This window comes from Arthrobotrys flagrans (genome assembly GCF_004000055.1).
Source record: "Arthrobotrys flagrans strain CBS H-5679 chromosome Unknown unitig_3, whole genome shotgun sequence".
NCBI classification, from domain to species: domain Eukaryota; kingdom Fungi; phylum Ascomycota; class Orbiliomycetes; order Orbiliales; family Orbiliaceae; genus Arthrobotrys; species Arthrobotrys flagrans.
The window spans coordinates 627,478-645,150 of record NW_027137547.1 but is presented as its reverse complement, the minus strand read 5'-3'; the positions used below and the strand labels follow the sequence as shown (position 1 = coordinate 645,150).

The 17,673-nt window shown below is 46.0% G+C and overlaps 6 protein-coding genes across 6 annotated transcripts; all 6 read right to left on the bottom strand.

The window, feature by feature from the left end:
* Nucleotides 1-1,858: 1,858 nt before the first annotated feature.
* DFL_001567 (uncharacterized protein) lies at nucleotides 1,859-3,285 on the bottom strand (the record flags this gene model as incomplete). Its single annotated transcript, XM_067630203.1, has 3 exons — nucleotides 1,859-2,296; nucleotides 2,368-2,998; nucleotides 3,071-3,285. The coding sequence occupies 3 exons, from the start codon at nucleotides 3,283-3,285 to the stop codon at nucleotides 1,859-1,861; spliced, it is 1,284 nt and encodes a 427-aa protein (XP_067492870.1).
* Nucleotides 3,286-4,057: 772 nt separating this feature from the next.
* On the bottom strand, nucleotides 4,058-4,390 carry DFL_001566 (uncharacterized protein; the record flags this gene model as incomplete). Its single annotated transcript, XM_067630202.1, has 1 exon — nucleotides 4,058-4,390. One exon carries the CDS (start codon nucleotides 4,388-4,390, stop codon nucleotides 4,058-4,060), a length of 333 nt encoding a protein of 110 aa, XP_067492869.1.
* A 2,432-nt stretch (nucleotides 4,391-6,822) lies between these two features.
* Nucleotides 6,823-8,060, bottom strand: DFL_001565 (uncharacterized protein; the record flags this gene model as incomplete). The annotated part of the gene is made up of 3 exons (XM_067630201.1): nucleotides 6,823-6,967; nucleotides 7,029-7,277; nucleotides 7,336-8,060. The coding sequence occupies 3 exons, from the start codon at nucleotides 8,058-8,060 to the stop codon at nucleotides 6,823-6,825; spliced, it is 1,119 nt and encodes a 372-aa protein (XP_067492868.1).
* Nucleotides 8,061-9,096: 1,036 nt separating this feature from the next.
* On the bottom strand, nucleotides 9,097-9,709 carry DFL_001564 (uncharacterized protein; the record flags this gene model as incomplete). Its single annotated transcript, XM_067630200.1, has 2 exons — nucleotides 9,097-9,333; nucleotides 9,398-9,709. 2 exons carry the CDS (start codon nucleotides 9,707-9,709, stop codon nucleotides 9,097-9,099), a joined length of 549 nt encoding a protein of 182 aa, XP_067492867.1.
* A 900-nt stretch (nucleotides 9,710-10,609) lies between these two features.
* On the bottom strand, nucleotides 10,610-12,119 carry DFL_001563 (uncharacterized protein; the record flags this gene model as incomplete). Its single annotated transcript, XM_067630199.1, has 2 exons — nucleotides 10,610-11,790; nucleotides 11,864-12,119. The coding sequence occupies 2 exons, from the start codon at nucleotides 12,117-12,119 to the stop codon at nucleotides 10,610-10,612; spliced, it is 1,437 nt and encodes a 478-aa protein (XP_067492866.1).
* A 3,913-nt stretch (nucleotides 12,120-16,032) lies between these two features.
* DFL_001562 (uncharacterized protein) lies at nucleotides 16,033-17,415 on the bottom strand (the record flags this gene model as incomplete). The annotated part of the gene is made up of 4 exons (XM_067630198.1): nucleotides 16,033-16,467; nucleotides 16,529-16,976; nucleotides 17,030-17,112; nucleotides 17,170-17,415. The coding sequence occupies 4 exons, from the start codon at nucleotides 17,413-17,415 to the stop codon at nucleotides 16,033-16,035; spliced, it is 1,212 nt and encodes a 403-aa protein (XP_067492865.1).
* Between the last annotated feature and the right edge of the window lie 258 nt (nucleotides 17,416-17,673).

Genomic DNA, 17,673 nt, shown 5'->3' with positions numbered 1-17,673 from the left:
AAACTGACCTCGACGCAGTGTAGAGTCTATGCTGGTGTGCATTCACATAAGAGCTGAGAGTGGATGTCCATTGCCAGTCGACGAAAGTTCTCCTGATCCGACTAAAATTACCGGAAGTATCTTCATTATTAGCAGCCTATTCGCAAGTGCGCGCAACGCTATAAGCAAACCGGGATCTGGGATTCACAGCTGTCGGAATTCAAGGTATTGCCGACCCTCTCAACATGCAGGCCTTTTAGGGCTGATATCTGCATGGTGCCGCACAGCCATAAACCGTTTTACTGACAACCAACGGCTCCGTGGCGTGTCACTGGTATGAATAATAGAATGAAAACCAACCAAGGGATATACGAGAATTGTGGAGCACTACGGTATTGGGAGCACGTTGTAATATAATAAGAGCCGAAACCTGTAATACGGAGAGTTGGCATGTGGCCATGCATGTGTGGATATATCTGCAGACCGATACCAAAAATAATCTCAAAACGAACCAGACAAGGTCTGTACTTTATTTGTTATTACGAAAAATATTTTTTCAAAGACGACGAGCTCGCAAATTCTGAATAAAATGTAGTAGGGTTTCGTGTGAAGAGTAGTCTTTGGCTTTTATGATAATTAGGATGGGATACAACGAAAACACGCAGACAAATTTAAATCGTTCTTAGAAGAAAATAAGGGGTAGGAAGACGACAAGCCTCGGACGAAATTCCAAAATTGACAAATCATATCTTCGCCGCCGTCGGTCTATTCGCATAGCTCTTTAGACTCATTTAATTCGTAACTCGACTCCACGGTCTGAAGGAATGAAGTATTCACGGTGGTGAAATGAGATCATCTTTAAGGCTCGTTGGTCCAATAGACCAATGTTCTCTAGCCTTTTATGGTCTGGACAAAAAGCATCATGGGTTTCCCAATGCTTCTTTGCATATTCTGATAAATATCGTGAACCATCGTAACCAAAATAGTACGCAGCCAATTCGTAAGTTGTGTATTGTCGGTCCACATTCAAACAGGTGAGTACAGAATGACAGGAAGTAGAAGCAATTTGTTATATCAACGTCATGCTGGTGGTCGTCTTCATCATCGAAATTAATGATCAATTTCGATAGGCGGGCATGGTTCGGGCCGAGCTGTTTGATATCGGTCATGAGAAACGGCACATCGAGGTTGACGCCTTCTGATGTGGCCACCTGTGCCGTAAGTACGGAGTGATGCTCAGCGTCTTCGAATTTTCGTTGGCGGACGATATTCTAGATAGCCCGTCACAAAAAACTTAGCCACGTCATCCCCGCCCTATCCCGAATGTCTAGGGAATGTAGTATCTTGAATGGTTGAGTGGCTTCGAGTATTCCAGCATCAATCATTTGCCTAGTAAGGTCATTGAGGTCAAACCCCAGTAGTAATCGCATGGAATCACCATGCACTCGCATCCTGACATCTGTGTTTATAACTACCGACCTGTTTGAGCCATGTATTATTAGTCTTTGTCCATAACAGCCATTAATGGAGTTTTCTTTTAACGGAATTAGGGTTTCCCGGTCTGTCCTCGTATATTTGGCGAAATTAAAATTAGGTAGGACGTAGGGAAAAGACTGAATATGGTGTCGGGGTTGGAGGTAGCGAAGAAGGGGGGCTCGAGTTGGGGTTAAGGGGAGATAGGAACAGGAAAGTTATAAACTCTAGTCTACGGTAGTTTAAATTTGTAAATAGACGGTTCGAAGACGACCCCGGATTTCTGCTCCACTCGGGAGGTATTAATTATTTCTATACTCGGATTCGTGCCTGGAGGCGACGAAGCCTTCCATATATATACGTATGTATGCATACATTATCCATGGTAATATAATCAATTTGTTAGTTAATTAGACTCCGAACCCTTCGGCTCAAACCAAGCCAAATCCCGCCAATTAATCCTCGGCGGAATATTAACTCCATCATCATCGCAAGGCAGAATCTCAAGATCCGGATGTATTCCATGATAATCACTACACGCACATCCAACTTCGGGGTCGACCCTTTTGAAATGGGATCGCTTCAAAGTCAAATTTGCACCCCCATCGTTATTCCGTGTAATCTTATACCGAAATAAAAGCGGAGGAGCATATGCACTATACCACTTCACCACCTCGAGGTGACGTAAATGCTTGGAAAGAATTTTGGAATCTTCAAATGCTGGTGCTATGCCGACGTGAAAGATACGATGTTCATCTCTACAAAGTCCGCAATGGTAGTAGTCGTGGGCATGGGAAAGACTAAGTTCCTTAAGATTCGAAAAAGGTAGAAAGCGGTCCAAAATCTGCCACAATATTATAAATGAGAATTCAGCTTACTACCAGCAATGTAGGGACAACCAATAGCGGAACATACCTCAGTATCCGTTCTCCAATTGTCAGGTCTTGGACCCGAGAGAATGCGAACATTCCGCAGAGTTTCCACACCCACAATATTCGATATCATAGCGCTACAAAACCGCAAATCGCGAATGTGAAGCAACTCAAGTCGAGGAAATGATAGTGGTTTGCAGGTCATCAACGGCGTCCTCCCGTTTACCATATTAAGAGACCCATCCAATATCAACGTCTGCAAACTCTCCGTCGCCTGCTTCAATTTCCCTACAATCTCAATAAATTGGCCCACCCGTTCCAATTCAAACTCGCTAACGTTATTACCCCTAGTAAAGAACGAAAGCCTAAGAGTTTGAAGTTTCGAAAGCGGCTCTTGAAGCCATGGAACATTTTCATCCTTCGGTTGAGTTTTAGGCCCCCTCCCGCGTTCGCCTAGGTTTGGTTGCAGACTAAGATATCTTAACTTCGGTTTTGTTTCCAGTTGCTTTTTTATAATAGAGAAGCAGTCGTGCCATGATGTTTCACTGTGTTCGAAAAACCCTAGGCTTTCTAGTTGATTGAATGGCATTAACGAATCGCGGATTATGCTGCTATGACATCCTTGAAGGTTGTAATGGTAGAAGGATTTTGATTCCGTAAGTAAATGGATCTCGCTATATATTCCAACATAAGCTGCTAACCAAACGTAGCCTTATCAGAGCAAATTTCCAACAGAATTTACTAACCGGACATGCTTCGCCCTCTGAACATAACAAGAATAGCACGCTTCGGGCTCCCGAAGCTCTTCGTCCGATAACCCATAGGTAAGTTTAATCCTCCGAAATATATATCGGACGGAAACATTTTTGATTCGGTGACATGCGAGACTGAACCGCTTTAGGTCTTCTAGGGATAGAAAAAACGCAATTCTATCGAGGAGTTCGTTCGGAAGAGTCTCCATATTTGGTTGCAAGCGATGAATTACCGCTCTCTTGGGTAACCTGGTTCTTTTCCAGGTACAAATACTCGTTGAGATGGATTGCGCTTTCCCTCCTGCTACGAGCTGATATCCTTTCGCATTCCGTCCGACCAATCGCTGTTAAAAGAAATACAACATTTCCAACGCAACGATGGGTGCATAAACTCGTGTTGCGTCGAGCGTTAAGCCGACTGTCTAGTTAGTAGTGCTAACTGGTACCCTCAATGGACCACCGCTCTAGATCTTTATCTAGTCTAGTAGACACACATCAACCTAGCTAATATTCACTATAATTTAAATCAATCACGTAACTATAAATTGAGTGCAAGGACGCATCTAAACTTTTAATTAATGGCAAAAACCGCCACGATAGAATTTGACGAAGCTAGTAGAGCCGGTAGAGCTGCAGGCTGTTGGGTTTTTAGGTCTATGTACAGGGCAACGTCGAATTTCAACAGCACAACTGGAAGTTGAAGGGGGCTTGACAAAAAAGGGTGGCATAGAAAAGTTGAGCCGTTGAGTTCGAAGCCTATTAAAAAAAAAAAAAAAAAAAAAAAAAAAAAAAAAATTTGTCGAAGTGCAACAGCATAGTCAGCCATTCATTTTTTTAAGGAGTGAAGAGTAAAGACTGGTACCTAGAGGCGGCACGGAAAGTAGAGTGGTATTTAAGACAGCAGCCATTTGTCATGTATAGCTGCTTACTTTGAACAGACAGATAAAAAAACACGTACGGCACCCCGTCTCATCCGACACCTTAAAGAAAACCAAGTTCCACAATTTCACCCACCTCCACATCTTCCTCTTCCTCCTCGATATTCCTCTTCCAGTAACCCCAACTCTTTCCAGGGTCTGTAGCTTTGCATTTAGCCCGTATGGCTTCCTGTTCAGCGATCGTCTTCACTTCATTGACTCTAACCTCGTCTCCACTTCTGAGCACGGCAAAATCTTTGCTAATTTTCCCGGCTTTTCCGCGAATAGTATGCAGTGTTGGCACCACCGAGAATTTAACCAGCTCACCTGCCCAAACGTTCCAGAATCCATGAGAGAAGGTTATTGTTTCACCATTATCGTCGACGGGTTCTCTCATGTTGATCACGAGAAATTTCAAGTTCTTGAAATGCTGGAGCAAGGTCTGTAAACTGTTCGAGTTTTAAAGGAAGGTTAGTTTCACGCTCCTTTATCTGAAACATGCTTTCCATAAGTACTAAAACCATCAAAGGTACTCACATATTCCGCATCCTTTATCGGTGGACCCCAAGATCGTCATCTGGAACAGAGATATCAATTTTCATTGACGAGCACTTGGCATTCGCGAGGCTATCTAGTATCATGAATTGCGGGGACTCCTCGAAGAAACAAATAAAACCAAGATCGAGGAACGTCAGAGAAGGCATTGACAACGGACTCAATGTCAGAGAAATTTCCCCGGGTCCCAACCCCTCAATCCGGCGAAGCTCGGCCACCATAGGGGCATTTTCGAGAGATTGAAGGAGAAATTTTCGAGAGAACCGGGACACCCACTGAAGAGATTGAGGAACGGTTTGAATATATATTCCCCTCGCTCATTCAATGAATACATATTCGGATGGATGAAAATTTCCAGGATTCTGAGCCGGGATGGCCTGTTGGCGTGGAGCATGTGCTGTCGAAAGACTCGGTATGCAATATAGACAGGACATCGAGTTATCTCGCAAAGCCACAAGCATATAATCTCGAGACAGTGTTGGCGGGTCAAGAGATGTGCTATAATCAGGCATCGAACTTCCCACGACTGGGATGTCATTTCTATAAGGTAGAATTCTTTGAGACCTGGAAGCAGTCCAATGCACGCAGGTATGGTCCCAATAAGGTTGATCAGACCCATCTTGCATTAAAAACCATGTGAAGAGTTTTGTTTTAATTTGTTAGTGACTATTTAGGTCTGTTTTAAATAGTCTTCAGCGTCGCTCACCGAACATGATTAGCGTGCCTCCGGAAACAGTCAATTGAGACCTCCGTTCCTCGACAATAGGGAACCCCGATGTTAACTTGGACCACAAGAAAAGGAGTTGGAGATGGCACGACAACGGCAGGAACAAGTCGAGAACGCAATAAGGGACTCGTTGTCAAGGAATTTCGCGACGTTCCGTCCAATCTCGGGTGGAGTGGTAGCGAAATAGCTTCTCGGAGCTTCAGAGGGTGGCGAAACATCCGTGGTCGCCACGTTTGAGTCGTTTTCGACAATGGTGAGGGAATCTCTACATTCGCCATGGTTTTGAATTTTGAGGGGTTATTTTGTCTAATGGATGAAGTATCTACCCGTGTAGACAGGTGGAAGAGAGGGTGAAAATTGAAAACATTTTTCATTCAGAACTCAAGACGCTTTGGGGGGAACCCTCAACTTCCCAGCGTCTATTATATTGCGTTCCCCATGACTTCTAGAGTAGAGCTGGCAGCCTATAGACGTTAAGCTCTTTATACTCAAAGTTTATGCTTTAGTCTTTCATGGGAGAGATAGACTCATAATGGTCTCGTGCTTAGCATGTTTCGATATCCTCTAAAGCTCCGAGGAACTATTTCGCTACCACCCCATCCGAGATTGGACGGAACGTCGCGAAATTCCTAGACGATTCTACGGAAGCCATTGTCGCCCTAACACTTGTCTCGTACTCAGAGCTGGGTCCTACAGTTGTGCAGGAGCCCTATGACGTTGATTTAAAAGCTTATTACATGTAAACCACCCTGTGTGCCGGCGTGGCCTCGGGGCTACTAGAAAACCGGGTTCTTGGCGAGACAAGGTACGAGACAAACGATTATACAGCTTGATGGTTTCTAAACTAACGTCTTTTCGTTTCTTGAGCTAGATCTTAGAACGGCCGTATGTACATCTCGGATCACACTACATTATGTTTTGGCCGGGCGAGCATCCGTCTTGTGTCCAGAACAACCTCGAATTATGCATACCTGGCAATAGGTTGAGTAAATAGTGCTGCGGGAATATACACCGGCACGACTTCCACCAGGCCCTTATTTCGAAGAGAATCGATCGTCAAGTTAGCTATCTAGGCGGCCGATATAAAAATCTAAAATATCCTGCAACTCCAGTAATCTTATTAACCAAGTGCTGTATAGCGAACGTGCAGATATACCGTGCTCGATCTAAACTTGATTTAACTAGAGAGACATCACCACACTAGAGGAAGAGCACCCAATATCCATAGATTTTATATAAAAACAATAATCGTCATTTTTATTAGACATTAAACCCATTTTATCAACAAAAGGTATGCATATCTTAAATTCGTCGGCCACCACTGATAAAACCCCCCCCTCCTCCAAAAGGTTGATCCATCCTATCCCGTCCCATCAAAGTAGAGATCCATATACACAAATTCCAAACCTTAACCCGCCCGCCATAAAAAATACTTCCAAAAAAAATATTCACAAAAGAAAAATGCCCACCTACCCATTTTGTTTACAAGTTAGTACCGGGAGTGTTTTACCGAAGCCATATAAGGTTGAGAAGAACTAGGTTTCTAATTAAGCAGTCTTCTGTGGCAAAGGCGGAAGTTCGGTTCCAAACACCCGATCCCAGAATCTGCTAGTAACACCAAACCCATTTTCATAGTCAGCGAAGTGGTGTTGTAGGTGGTATTTCTTGAGTTCTTGGTAGTAGGATGGAAGTCTAAACATAATTCTGTTAATATTCATTCTCAAAAAACAACCATATCGGGGAAAGAACTCACTTCTTATGGTGAAGGAAGTAATGTGTCAAGTCATAGCAGACATAACCAAAGATACCTCCGCAGAAAACTGCGGTGCCAATGTACCAGTTGTGGGCGAACAGGGTATGGGCTAACTTCCAGAAGGGAGTGGCGAGGACGATAAATAGGGTTGGTGGCATGACTAGACGGTACCTGTCCATTGGGAGGTAGTGGTGGATCCCGTGAAGCAGGAAGTGCAGGGTGATAGCGACATTGTTATCCGGAAGATACCTGCATGACATATATTAGCACTTAGTAGATAATAATGTAGAAGGAAACGGGGACATACTCATCCAAATGGAACAAAAACCTATGCAGAACATATTCCACCAACGTCCATATCGCAATCCCGCTCAGAAAGCAGAGCGCAAGTTTCTCCGGAGTTATCCCCTGACTCGCCATCCAAACACCATAGCTCACACACGGCAGCCACATAATAGGAATAACCCACCAAGGCGTCTTACTCAACGGTTCCAAGAAGTTTCCAAACAACGGAGCAGATTCTCCACCCCTGTAGTGTCTTGGCCGATGAACTTGCTTGAGGTAAAATTCCTTGGAGAATTTGCCACGCCAGACTTGCATAAACATTGGCTTATTCAGATCGATGAACTTGTGAGTTTTGAAGTCGCTGCCGATATCCGTTTCGATCGAGAGGTCTTCAGCCGTTGACATGCCGGTTGCTTCATATCGAACGTTCCCAGCAGTACTCTTGGCGACACCGTTGGCAGATCCGTTCGCAAGCTTAGCATCCCCCGGACTCAAAAACCCGACAAGAGACTCGTCGAGAATTTCATACGCAGCATCGGAATGAACGTGCGATTGAGGATCTGCGATAATCTCGGTGATATCCTTGCCGGCATAATCGAGAATCAAATCGTCGCCACCGGGATGGTCCGGTAGGAATTCGGTCAGGTCGTAGACTTTGTTGCCCATGGTGACATAACAGGACTTCTTTGACGAATGGTTTTTGGCAAGCTCGGCCAGCGTGAAGGTTGGTAGGTTGGCGGACGGCATCGTAGTAATCATAACAGCGATGGTAAATGTCGATATGGGTCGGTTGGATGTTGTGAAGGTTGAGGTTGTCGCTAAAGACAGCGCTGGTCGAGATTATAAAAAGGGAAACGGAACGTCGGACAACACGGAAACCGAAGATCCGTTCGAAGTTAAGTCGTAAACAAAAAAAACGTCCAAAGAAGTCCTGAAAGAGAGCAGCCAAAGTCTTCCCGCCAAACTCCGAAATAACCAAAGTTCACCTTTTTGAAAAGTAAAAGAGAGCAGAGAAATTTCGAAAACAAAAGTGCGGGAAGGAGGCGGATATTAAGGGGAAGCAGGTGAGCTTGAGCTGTTAAACGAAGAACGATCTGGCAAGACTCGGCTAGTTCACCAAAACCTGCAAAGTTCTTGCGGTAACCCCCTTGCTTACAATGGCCAATCGCATCTACGGAGCTTAAAAATCGCTATGCCTTTATCTGATCGCGGTGGATTGCTTGTGGTGTGACCATGGCGAGCCCACGTTAGCTTTTGCGTATGGGAGTATTCATGAGCATGAGTAAGCACAGGCCGACGGGTTTTTTACTTCGACTTTGCGGGAAATTAATTGACGAGGATTCGGTTGTAACAGCTTGGAAGGGAGGAGTATTACAAAGAGAAAACCCGGGTATCGATGCCTATAACGTTAAGGTTACAATGGTCTGGATTCGATTCGGATATCTCGTATAAAGTATACCAAGGCGATAGATCTGGGGCGTAGTTACGCACAACCAGACGTAATCTGATATCTGGGCAGTGGTATGTGCGTACGTGTGTGGAGAACAGCCGCATGATGCATACTCCCCGACATTTATGCTTAAATCCAAATGTCACGAAACTAATCCGAAGTTGGTTCAAGGCCAGTCTTCAAAGCTTCGTCAACGGATTCGCGCCAGCGCTGTTGCTCTCGTCTTAGCCGTAGTATCCCGGAGTCGGTATACTGTTGTATCCGAGAGGATGTATTCGTACGCCGGTGTACCAAAAAGATAGCCACCGTAGTCTTCCAGCAGACGTCGTCATTTCACGACGACCCATTCTTCTTCCCCCAAACACCAACCACCGTCTCCACAACATCCCTAATAACTCCCATCTCTTCTTCAACACTTCCACCAGCCCCCATAGCCGCAAAGTTCATCGAATTCCCCAGGTAAACCGGCACTTGTAGCCGTCTCGCCAGTATCCTTGCAATTCGCTCCGTCGTCTCCAACGTTGCCGTATCTGGTATTAAAGGCGTACATATTGTTTCCTTATTGTTTGTCTATAAAGGGTTAAAGGTTAGTATTATAGATAAGAATTTCGAAATATAGAGGGTGTATAATTACCAAAGAAGGCATAGCATAGACAAAACTGCCAACCCCCACCTTACCCCTCGGAACGGCGACATCGCCTCCACGCATAGGATTCAGGACATCTTCGCTGGTGGACGTTGTAGAGGAACTATTCACGCCGGGTATCGATAGTAGCGAGAGGTCGAACGATGGGTTTGCGGATGTGGTTGTGAGGAAGAGAAGGATGTGGCGAGATGCCACGGTTAGGTGAAGATGCAGCGATGTGTCTGCCGTGCGGGGCAGTGGAAGAGATAGCTGGTGAGTCTGCTGGACCTCGCTCGATGAAGGTAAAGTTGGACCGGTCATCATGAGATCTATGGCAGTCGGCGAAGGAGATGTCGGCAGTTGGAAGAATTCAGAGGTTTTGTGGGAAGTTTGAGGACTGATATCAACGCAATCGGCCGAGAAGACACTACGAGGCGACCACCTGCCTTCAAATATCGATAGCCTTGAGAGACTTCGAGATCAGAATGTGCATAGATTCCTGAACACGACTTAACATCATCAATTACAACTTTTGATTTCGTCATTAGATTCTCAGTACATCCCAAAGAAACACTCGGAAATGCAAATGAAATGATCTCACAAGACCGAAATGAAAATATAGAAAAAAGTGCTTGTGTATATTTGCTTCGATCATCCACAATCAGACAGCGTAATAGCTACAAAAAAAAAAGGAGACTTCAAGATCCAGTTCTCAGGCTTGCAAGGGAATCCAAAAGAATATGAAAAAGAAAAGAACATACTTGACACCCGCTACCCTCCCGTGCAATAATGAACAAAAGAGACGAAGAAAAAAAGGAGTAGAAACTGATAAACCCAATCCCACCAAGAAATCCCAAGATAGATAGATAGCGAGTGACCTGTGCTAAAAGCATAACAAAAGAACGGAAAGTGCAATGGTTTCGATACAGAAAAACCGGAAGGGAAAAAAACGCCGGAAATGATGAACCAGTATGGGCGAACCAAATTGCCGTGACTTTGGTTCTAGAGGTGTGCGAAAAAAAACCCGGTGTTCTAGGAGTGGGGAATAGTCTATACAAAGTGGTGGGTTGGTACGCAGGGGCCCGGCTGTGATATTAACAGCCTTGAGAACCGGTTTTCGATAGTGAATCCAAGCAGTGAATTGAGAACTTTAGAAAAATGAAACAGTCCCAAGTCCTTCATCGCCGAAAGAATCAAAATTATCCAAAATCAAAATTTTTTTTAGCGAGTGGCACTTGGACCTTCGCCTCCGTTGTTTCTGGATGACATGACTTCGCCATAACTAGGGATTGGCGGCGAGACTCGTCGGATTACTGCTTCGCTCTGGCTTCGTGTTCGAGTTTGAACTCGATTGCTGCTAGTGGACGGTCCGAGTAATCTCCTTCGTTCGTCGCTATATCCGCCATCTGTATCATCACTGCTGTCTTCCTCCTCACCGCCACTAGTGTACTCGGGAGGAGGCTGCGAAGAATTGATCGGAGCCAGGCTGATTTCCGTCGGACTTCGAACCGGGCCGGGACTGGTAGGCGGCAGATTTCGTGGCTGGGACTGGGTGTGCTTGTGCGATTTTTTGCTCTTCCGTTTACCAAACGCAGATCCCGGTGACGGCGGATGAACGTTCGTGGTCAGTTGGGGGAGGTTCTGGGATGCAATGGCCTGGTGGTGTTGTGCAAATGTTCGGGCGTCCATCAAGCTCTCACCTTCACGGACACCGGCTCTACCGCTTTCCAGGAGGATGCTTCCAGCTTCATTTCCGTACGGGGGTGGCGGCGCGAGGCTTCCGGTCATCGGAGCCAAACCCCACTTCTTCACATTTGCTTCGATGAAAACGAATCCGAGTTGGCCAAAGTTGATATGTAGTTTCGCGGGACCCTTCGCGCCGACTGTCGGGAAAAAGTTGTGCGATTTCAATCCGTGACACACGTCGTCCAGTTTCTTACCATTGCGTGTGAAGAAAATCGTACCGGTCCTTGGTCGGTAGCCGACGCCGATAACATCGCCCTGTCGGAAAAGGTTGGCATAAGGGGTTGGGTTGAACGGCTGGTTGTATCGTCGTGAACCGTCGGAGAGATAAGCTACAGAGTGTTTGTGATAGCCGGGGAGTCTGAACATAGGATATGGTTTCGTAGTCATTCCGATGGCGACAAGTGTCGTCTCTGGCTTCTCAAAAATCTTGCATTCCCAGTAGTAGACCTCGTTCTGCTTGGGAACAGGGAGGTTGCTTTGAACGGAACATTCGGTGTCATAAAACTCGACCTCGGTGCGGGCTTCAACGAAACAGTTGGCAATTTCTAGCTCAGCCTCGAATTCCCAGGCAGATACACCTTTTTCTTGGATTGCGAGGAATTGAGAAAGTGAGATGTCGGTGGGTATAGAATCTGGCGGATTGGCTTCGATAAAGGCTATATTTCACATAAAATATTAGGAAAACGATTGAATTACCGGAAAGGAAGGAAAAAAGGCCGGATTTCGTACCTCTTGCTCTCCAATATTCCTGTCGGTCCATTTCATCCATGATCTCTAATGCCTCGGCCTCCTCCCTGAGGAACGCCTGTTCATCATCAAACTCACCCGGCCTGCCCAGTCTATCTAACAATATTCTTCCTCGGTTTGTAAATCTTAGGAAGTATATTAAAGCGATTACCAGTAGGACAAAAACGGCGGATCCAAAGGCTGAAAGCAGTGCGATCAGAACCCCCCGACCGGGGGAGTTATCGGCAGGGTAAGCCATTACGGCCATTAAAACGGAAAGCTACGCCGACGCGACGGCTGGACGTCGAATATTATTATTATGAGAGTGACGATGATGGTTTAAACGAAGAAATGTGAGTAGACGAACGTTGATGGAAAGGATCGGGTGAGGGAAGCGTCGGAGGCAGTCCCAGAGATTGTTGGTCGGCAAGCGATGCGGGGACGCGAGTTCGGTCGGTGGCCTCTACCATGTACTCAGAACGTCACAAAAGGGGCAGAAAGTGTTCAAGATTACGGGACGAAAAGTATCAGAGCCGTTGGATCGGTGGTAATGAGAACGACGGCGGGCGATATGGTTGAAACGGGAGGAGGAAGATGAACGATGAGAGGATGCGTACGGGAGGCAAACGAAACGAAGGCGGGAGAAATTTGGAGATGGATCAGGTGTGTGTTGGCAGGCGACGAAGAACAAAGATCTCCACTCCTCTGAAAGACCAGGTCGGGGAACTCGGATAAACGACCTTTTCAGAGCAAAACTGGTAGACGTTTCCGATATTTAGGCACGCCAGGCGACAGGAACAGAATATATCACAGCTGCCATCAATCTGTTCTTATCCTTCTTTGTCAGAACCAGCCAGGGCCTTTTTTTTTATTTTTTAACCAGTGGTATGTATGTACTAAGGGTGGCGGAGGCGTCGAAGAAGTAAAGAAAAATTCAAATACCTGCCCACCAAAACCAGCCTGTCCTGGGTAAGTAACGTTTCTGGAAGAAAAAGCGTCGAAGATACACGGCGGTTTGTCTTGACGATTTGTTTGTAAAGAAGGAGAACAGGATTCGATTCGGTGTTCAAACAGGGTCTTGCTTCCTCCGCACGAACCGAACCCGGCTTGCCCACTCTAATGAGACTTTCTGACGGGCGCCTCTACGCTGAAACGAACCTCTCTAATGCTGACCCTCAAGAATGCGACAGAGCTAAATATTTTCAGGAACGGCTGCAATCCGTCGGATTTGGGTCGAGTCGTGGCCGGTTGGTACTCCCGTCGTGTGTACGTCCAACATCGATTATCATGTGCATGCGGATACGTTTCGTTTCACGGTGGCCTTTTGGCCCGTTCGATTTTTAACGGCTTGCATGTTCAATACACTTTACAGATGCTGCTTCTAATTTTGTCACTTACACCCACAAAACACATTCTGAGGGGCTGCAGCGGGCCCGGTGTGCGCTTGCTTACATGTGCCCCCATGCAAATCTATCAGTTATCCGTCGTAGCTTCTATATTCAGACCTGGGCGGGCGGGTCGTACACCTACTATCTCGCTCGTTATTCACTATCGCAAGATTCTTGTCGCCTGGAAAACTTTTTTGAAGGGAAAACTCCTAGGTTCCTTTGCGGGAAACGCTGCCCTGTTTGCTTTCCCCAAATGCAATCTCCCCAAAGTAACCTAGAGAATTCCTGATGATGATGCCTCAGAGTCGGACTTGAGACGCCCAATCTTGAAACACTAGCGAACAGCCGCAAAGTTGCATGTTGTTCCCAAAAAACAAAACCAGCCACCAAAATGTTCCAGCTGTTGGAACAACCGTCTATGCACGTTTATGCTCCTGAATTGATATTGTGAATATACGTCCTGCATTATAGATTGCACAAATGTCGAACCCGGGTAATTTCCTTTGCAACATTTTGAGTATCGGTGTCGCCACTAGACCTGTCGATACTAATATATCTGTTGGAAAGGGCCATGCCTTGTGTTACTCCGAAGGGTCTCGAGACAACGATGGTGGTTATTCATGTGTTAGTAATGCATGTTCCAACGGTCGGAAAAAAAGGCTTTTGGACTCGAATTCGTACATACTTTGGCCCCTTCGTAGATTGAAGCGGCTTATCGATCAGACAGTTGGGCTGAGCAATGCGAACCAATATTATCTCCTGCGCACATTCACAGGTATAGTCTGTACCTCGAGCTCTCGGGATATCGATCGACAACTTCGCCTTTCGGTTACCGGGTATCAGCATGCTAGCACAGGACCAAGCCCGCTATATCGGGATCGTCAGCTCAGGCCTGTGCCGTTGATACATTGGCTTCAAAGGCGGACAAGGGAAAGCTTTGGACCAGGGGCAAGTTAGACGTCCATCTCGGTAAGGCTCCGTTATTTCGCATAGGAATCCAATAGCAAGCTCCCGCCTTCAGGATGCCTGACAATATATGCGGCTTATGTGGTGACAAGTACGCAAAACCCAAAGTGCCAAAACAGATGCAAAAGCATATGATATATCACAAGTCCAATGGATAATCGAGGAAGTTGGGTTTGAAACCTTACTTTCGACTCCACTTTACATCTTTTTATCGGCCAAGAGGGATCTATAACTATAGTTAGCCTTCCCTCGGAGTATAGGCAGCCAAATCGGCTACAGCTGTCGTTCTCCCCCTTTGGCAGTCTTGTTGATATTATAAACTTCTGGTTATGTTTACTGGGAAAGCTTGGAATGTATTAATATTGCCTGGCTCGCTCGAAGTCACGTCAGTCATGTGCTCCGTTCTAAGCTTCTACGAATGGAATCACGACCACTTGATACCAAATAAATATAAATACTTAATTGCTCCAATGCATCATCTTAGATTGTGAGGCTCAAACGGTCTCGACACTAGCGGCTCGGTCTCTTCTCTCTCAGCGGAAATACTTCTCGGTTAACCCCCCCCAACAACCTGAGTTTGAGTGCTGCGAAGCACCCTGGATTTAACACTATATCGCCTGGCAGCCATGTACTATGTGCTTTATTGAAAAAAATATATCCTTCTGTGAAGTCTCCGACCCATCACGGCACAACACGCCGAAAGAAAGTCCTCGACAGGCAAAAAAAAAGGAGACCGCCCCCTGCCAGGATCGAACTGGCGACCTCCAGATCGCAGTCGATTCCATGGAATCTCCCTAAAAGTCTGGCGCTCTCCCGATTAAGCTAAGGGGGCTTTCTTGAAAATCGACGCCAATGTTGATTATATGACCTCTACACGATCGGAGCGAGGCAGGCAAGGCCTTAAATAGTAAAGTTTGCTAAATCCTGTCAAAGTTGGAAATTTGCATATATCAAACTTTCGCGCGTTGTGGCCATGGAGCTCGAGCGTTGTACAAGGCTCCAAAACCTTCCAAAGCTGCAAATTAATATTATAGACTTCCAAGAGGGGAGAGCAGCAGCAGCAGGAGCGAAAGAAAGAGATGTCCTGTCTAAGGCCCCAAGTCTTTTCAAAGTTGCAAATTGAAATTATAGATTCTGAAGGGTTCAAAGATCGAGAGTAACTATGGAGAGGCGATGAACCGGTTGTAATTTTGTATTATTTTCTATACTAGCCTTGATTGATCACTTCTTGCGAAGCTCTTAAAAGTCCCACGCTCTTCCGATTGAGCTGATTGACATCGATGTCCTGTTTGTTGGAGTACACAAGGTTTACTACTGTTCCCGGAAGCTCCGTACCTCTCGTCCGTGCTGAATGTCTTGTTATTCCTCTAGATTGGTATTTTCGTGATTGGCTATTCGAGTCTAGAGATGTCGTCTCATAGGAATCTGACAAGACCGGACTTTCATTCCATCCAAATGTTTCCAGAGCCGCATCCCTATGCTTCCAACCTGAGCGAGTGATATCCTTAATTAGGAACTCCCCTGGCACCGGACGAAACTTCGAAATCAAAGAGGATATATAGTTCTGATATGGAAAATACGGATTATAATCTATATCTTTCCAATACCACACATTCTTCACCAAAACTTTCTGCATCTGTTGCCTGTCAAATATACTGGGATCGAAGGCTAGAATGGGCGGGTTCAAATATATATTCTTTAAATGGCTCGGGGCTTAATATATGCGTGGCCGGCCCTCCTAAATGCGAAAGTTGCGTGGAATCTATGAAAATAACGTCGCTAAGAAAAATCTCTATTGAACCACACATGGCTAAAAGTCTAGACCCTTTCGGGTCCTGTAGCAACAGGATAACCATTATTACCCATACTTCTACTTCGGCTCCTCCTATGCCCATGATGTCCATGACGTCCCTTATCGTCGTGATAGAAGTTCCCTTCAACGAAAGTTCCCCACCCAGCCTTTCTAGTAAATACTGCATCCTCAAACCCACCGTATCCAACCCCCTCTCCAAAGTTGACACCATGGTGGCCTCGTGGAAGGGGAATGTGGTTATACCTCCAATCCCAGATAGCGGCATAAACCATCCTGTAAGCTCCGAAGGCGAAGATAGTACCGATTGCCGCACCACCGAGGACGTCGTACCAATGATGGAATTCATCGATCGTGAGAGATCCTGCGATTAGGACTGCTCCGAGGAGGGGGGCGTAGACACAGGTCATCTTCCACATTGCGGGATGGTAATTCGACCAGAGCTAAAAGCACCAAATCGCTATTAGAGGATGGTCACATAATGAAGTGATACGGAGTTATTACCTTGAGTTTTGCATTGAGCCACAAGAACAGAAAGATAAATCCAGTGAATGCCGCAGTCGAATGCCCAGATGGAAAACTTTCCAACGAATCATTGATGTCATCCTTGTTCCCTGTGCAAACGGCCTTGGTAAACATAATATACCCGAACCCACTACCACCACCCGGTCCAACACCTTCAGCACTACCAGCTACAGACCCTACAGCAGGTGGTAAGGTAACACGGGGTTGGCAGACAGCAAGGAAGTGGGGACGTAAGCCGCCGATAAGCCATTTGATGAAAACCTGGAAAACAGCAGCATTGATAAGAGAGTAGAGGAGACCGAGAATAGCGTTGTTAGCATCCCAGAAAGATTTAATGCGGGCCTGGAGGATAATGATGAAGGCGATTGGAATGATCGAGGCAAGGAAGGCTGCAAGCCAGATTGGAATGATGTTTTTACGGAGAGGGCTGCATATGCCATGTTAGAGAGGTTTCTAGAAAGAATCACACGAGGGACTTACTATGCCATCTCAGGGTAGACGATTTCACCGTTAGCATAGTAGACGGGGAAGTTACGAGTTGGGGCTGGAGGTGCCATGTAAACCTATTATCGTTGGTTAGCCCTTCCAGGTCTGCATCAATAGTTAGGAAAATGTATTACCCCCAGCCCGACCGCACCCATGGCAGCCATGGTAATAATGTCTAACCAAACCGTCTTGATCCATCCTCCAAAAGTAGGCCTGCGATTGATGAAGGCATATGGAGATGCAGGTGAGACGCCCGTCCGATTCCTAGTGCCTGCAGTAGAGACAGAGGGATTATCACGACGGCTAAAGAAGCCGCCTCGAGGAGCTGCTGAGTCAGTTTGTGGTGGAGGGGGATTCTGAGTACGAGTGAAGAGACCCATTGCGATAGCGAAGTTTTCAATGCAATGCTGATGAAACGGTCTGAAGTCTAGAGGATACTTGGACAGCCGACTGTCGAATGATATCTGCTACTTAGCTTAAACTGAAGGCCGCTTTTGCGTTGTCGATGCCGGTTTCCAACAACCGTGTTGATGTTACACGAACTTTTAGTACTTTGACTTCCAGTCCCGCGACTACAAAGACTCCAAAACTATTATCAATTCGTGTTCAGGGCGACCCCTTTATATCCTCAAGCATCA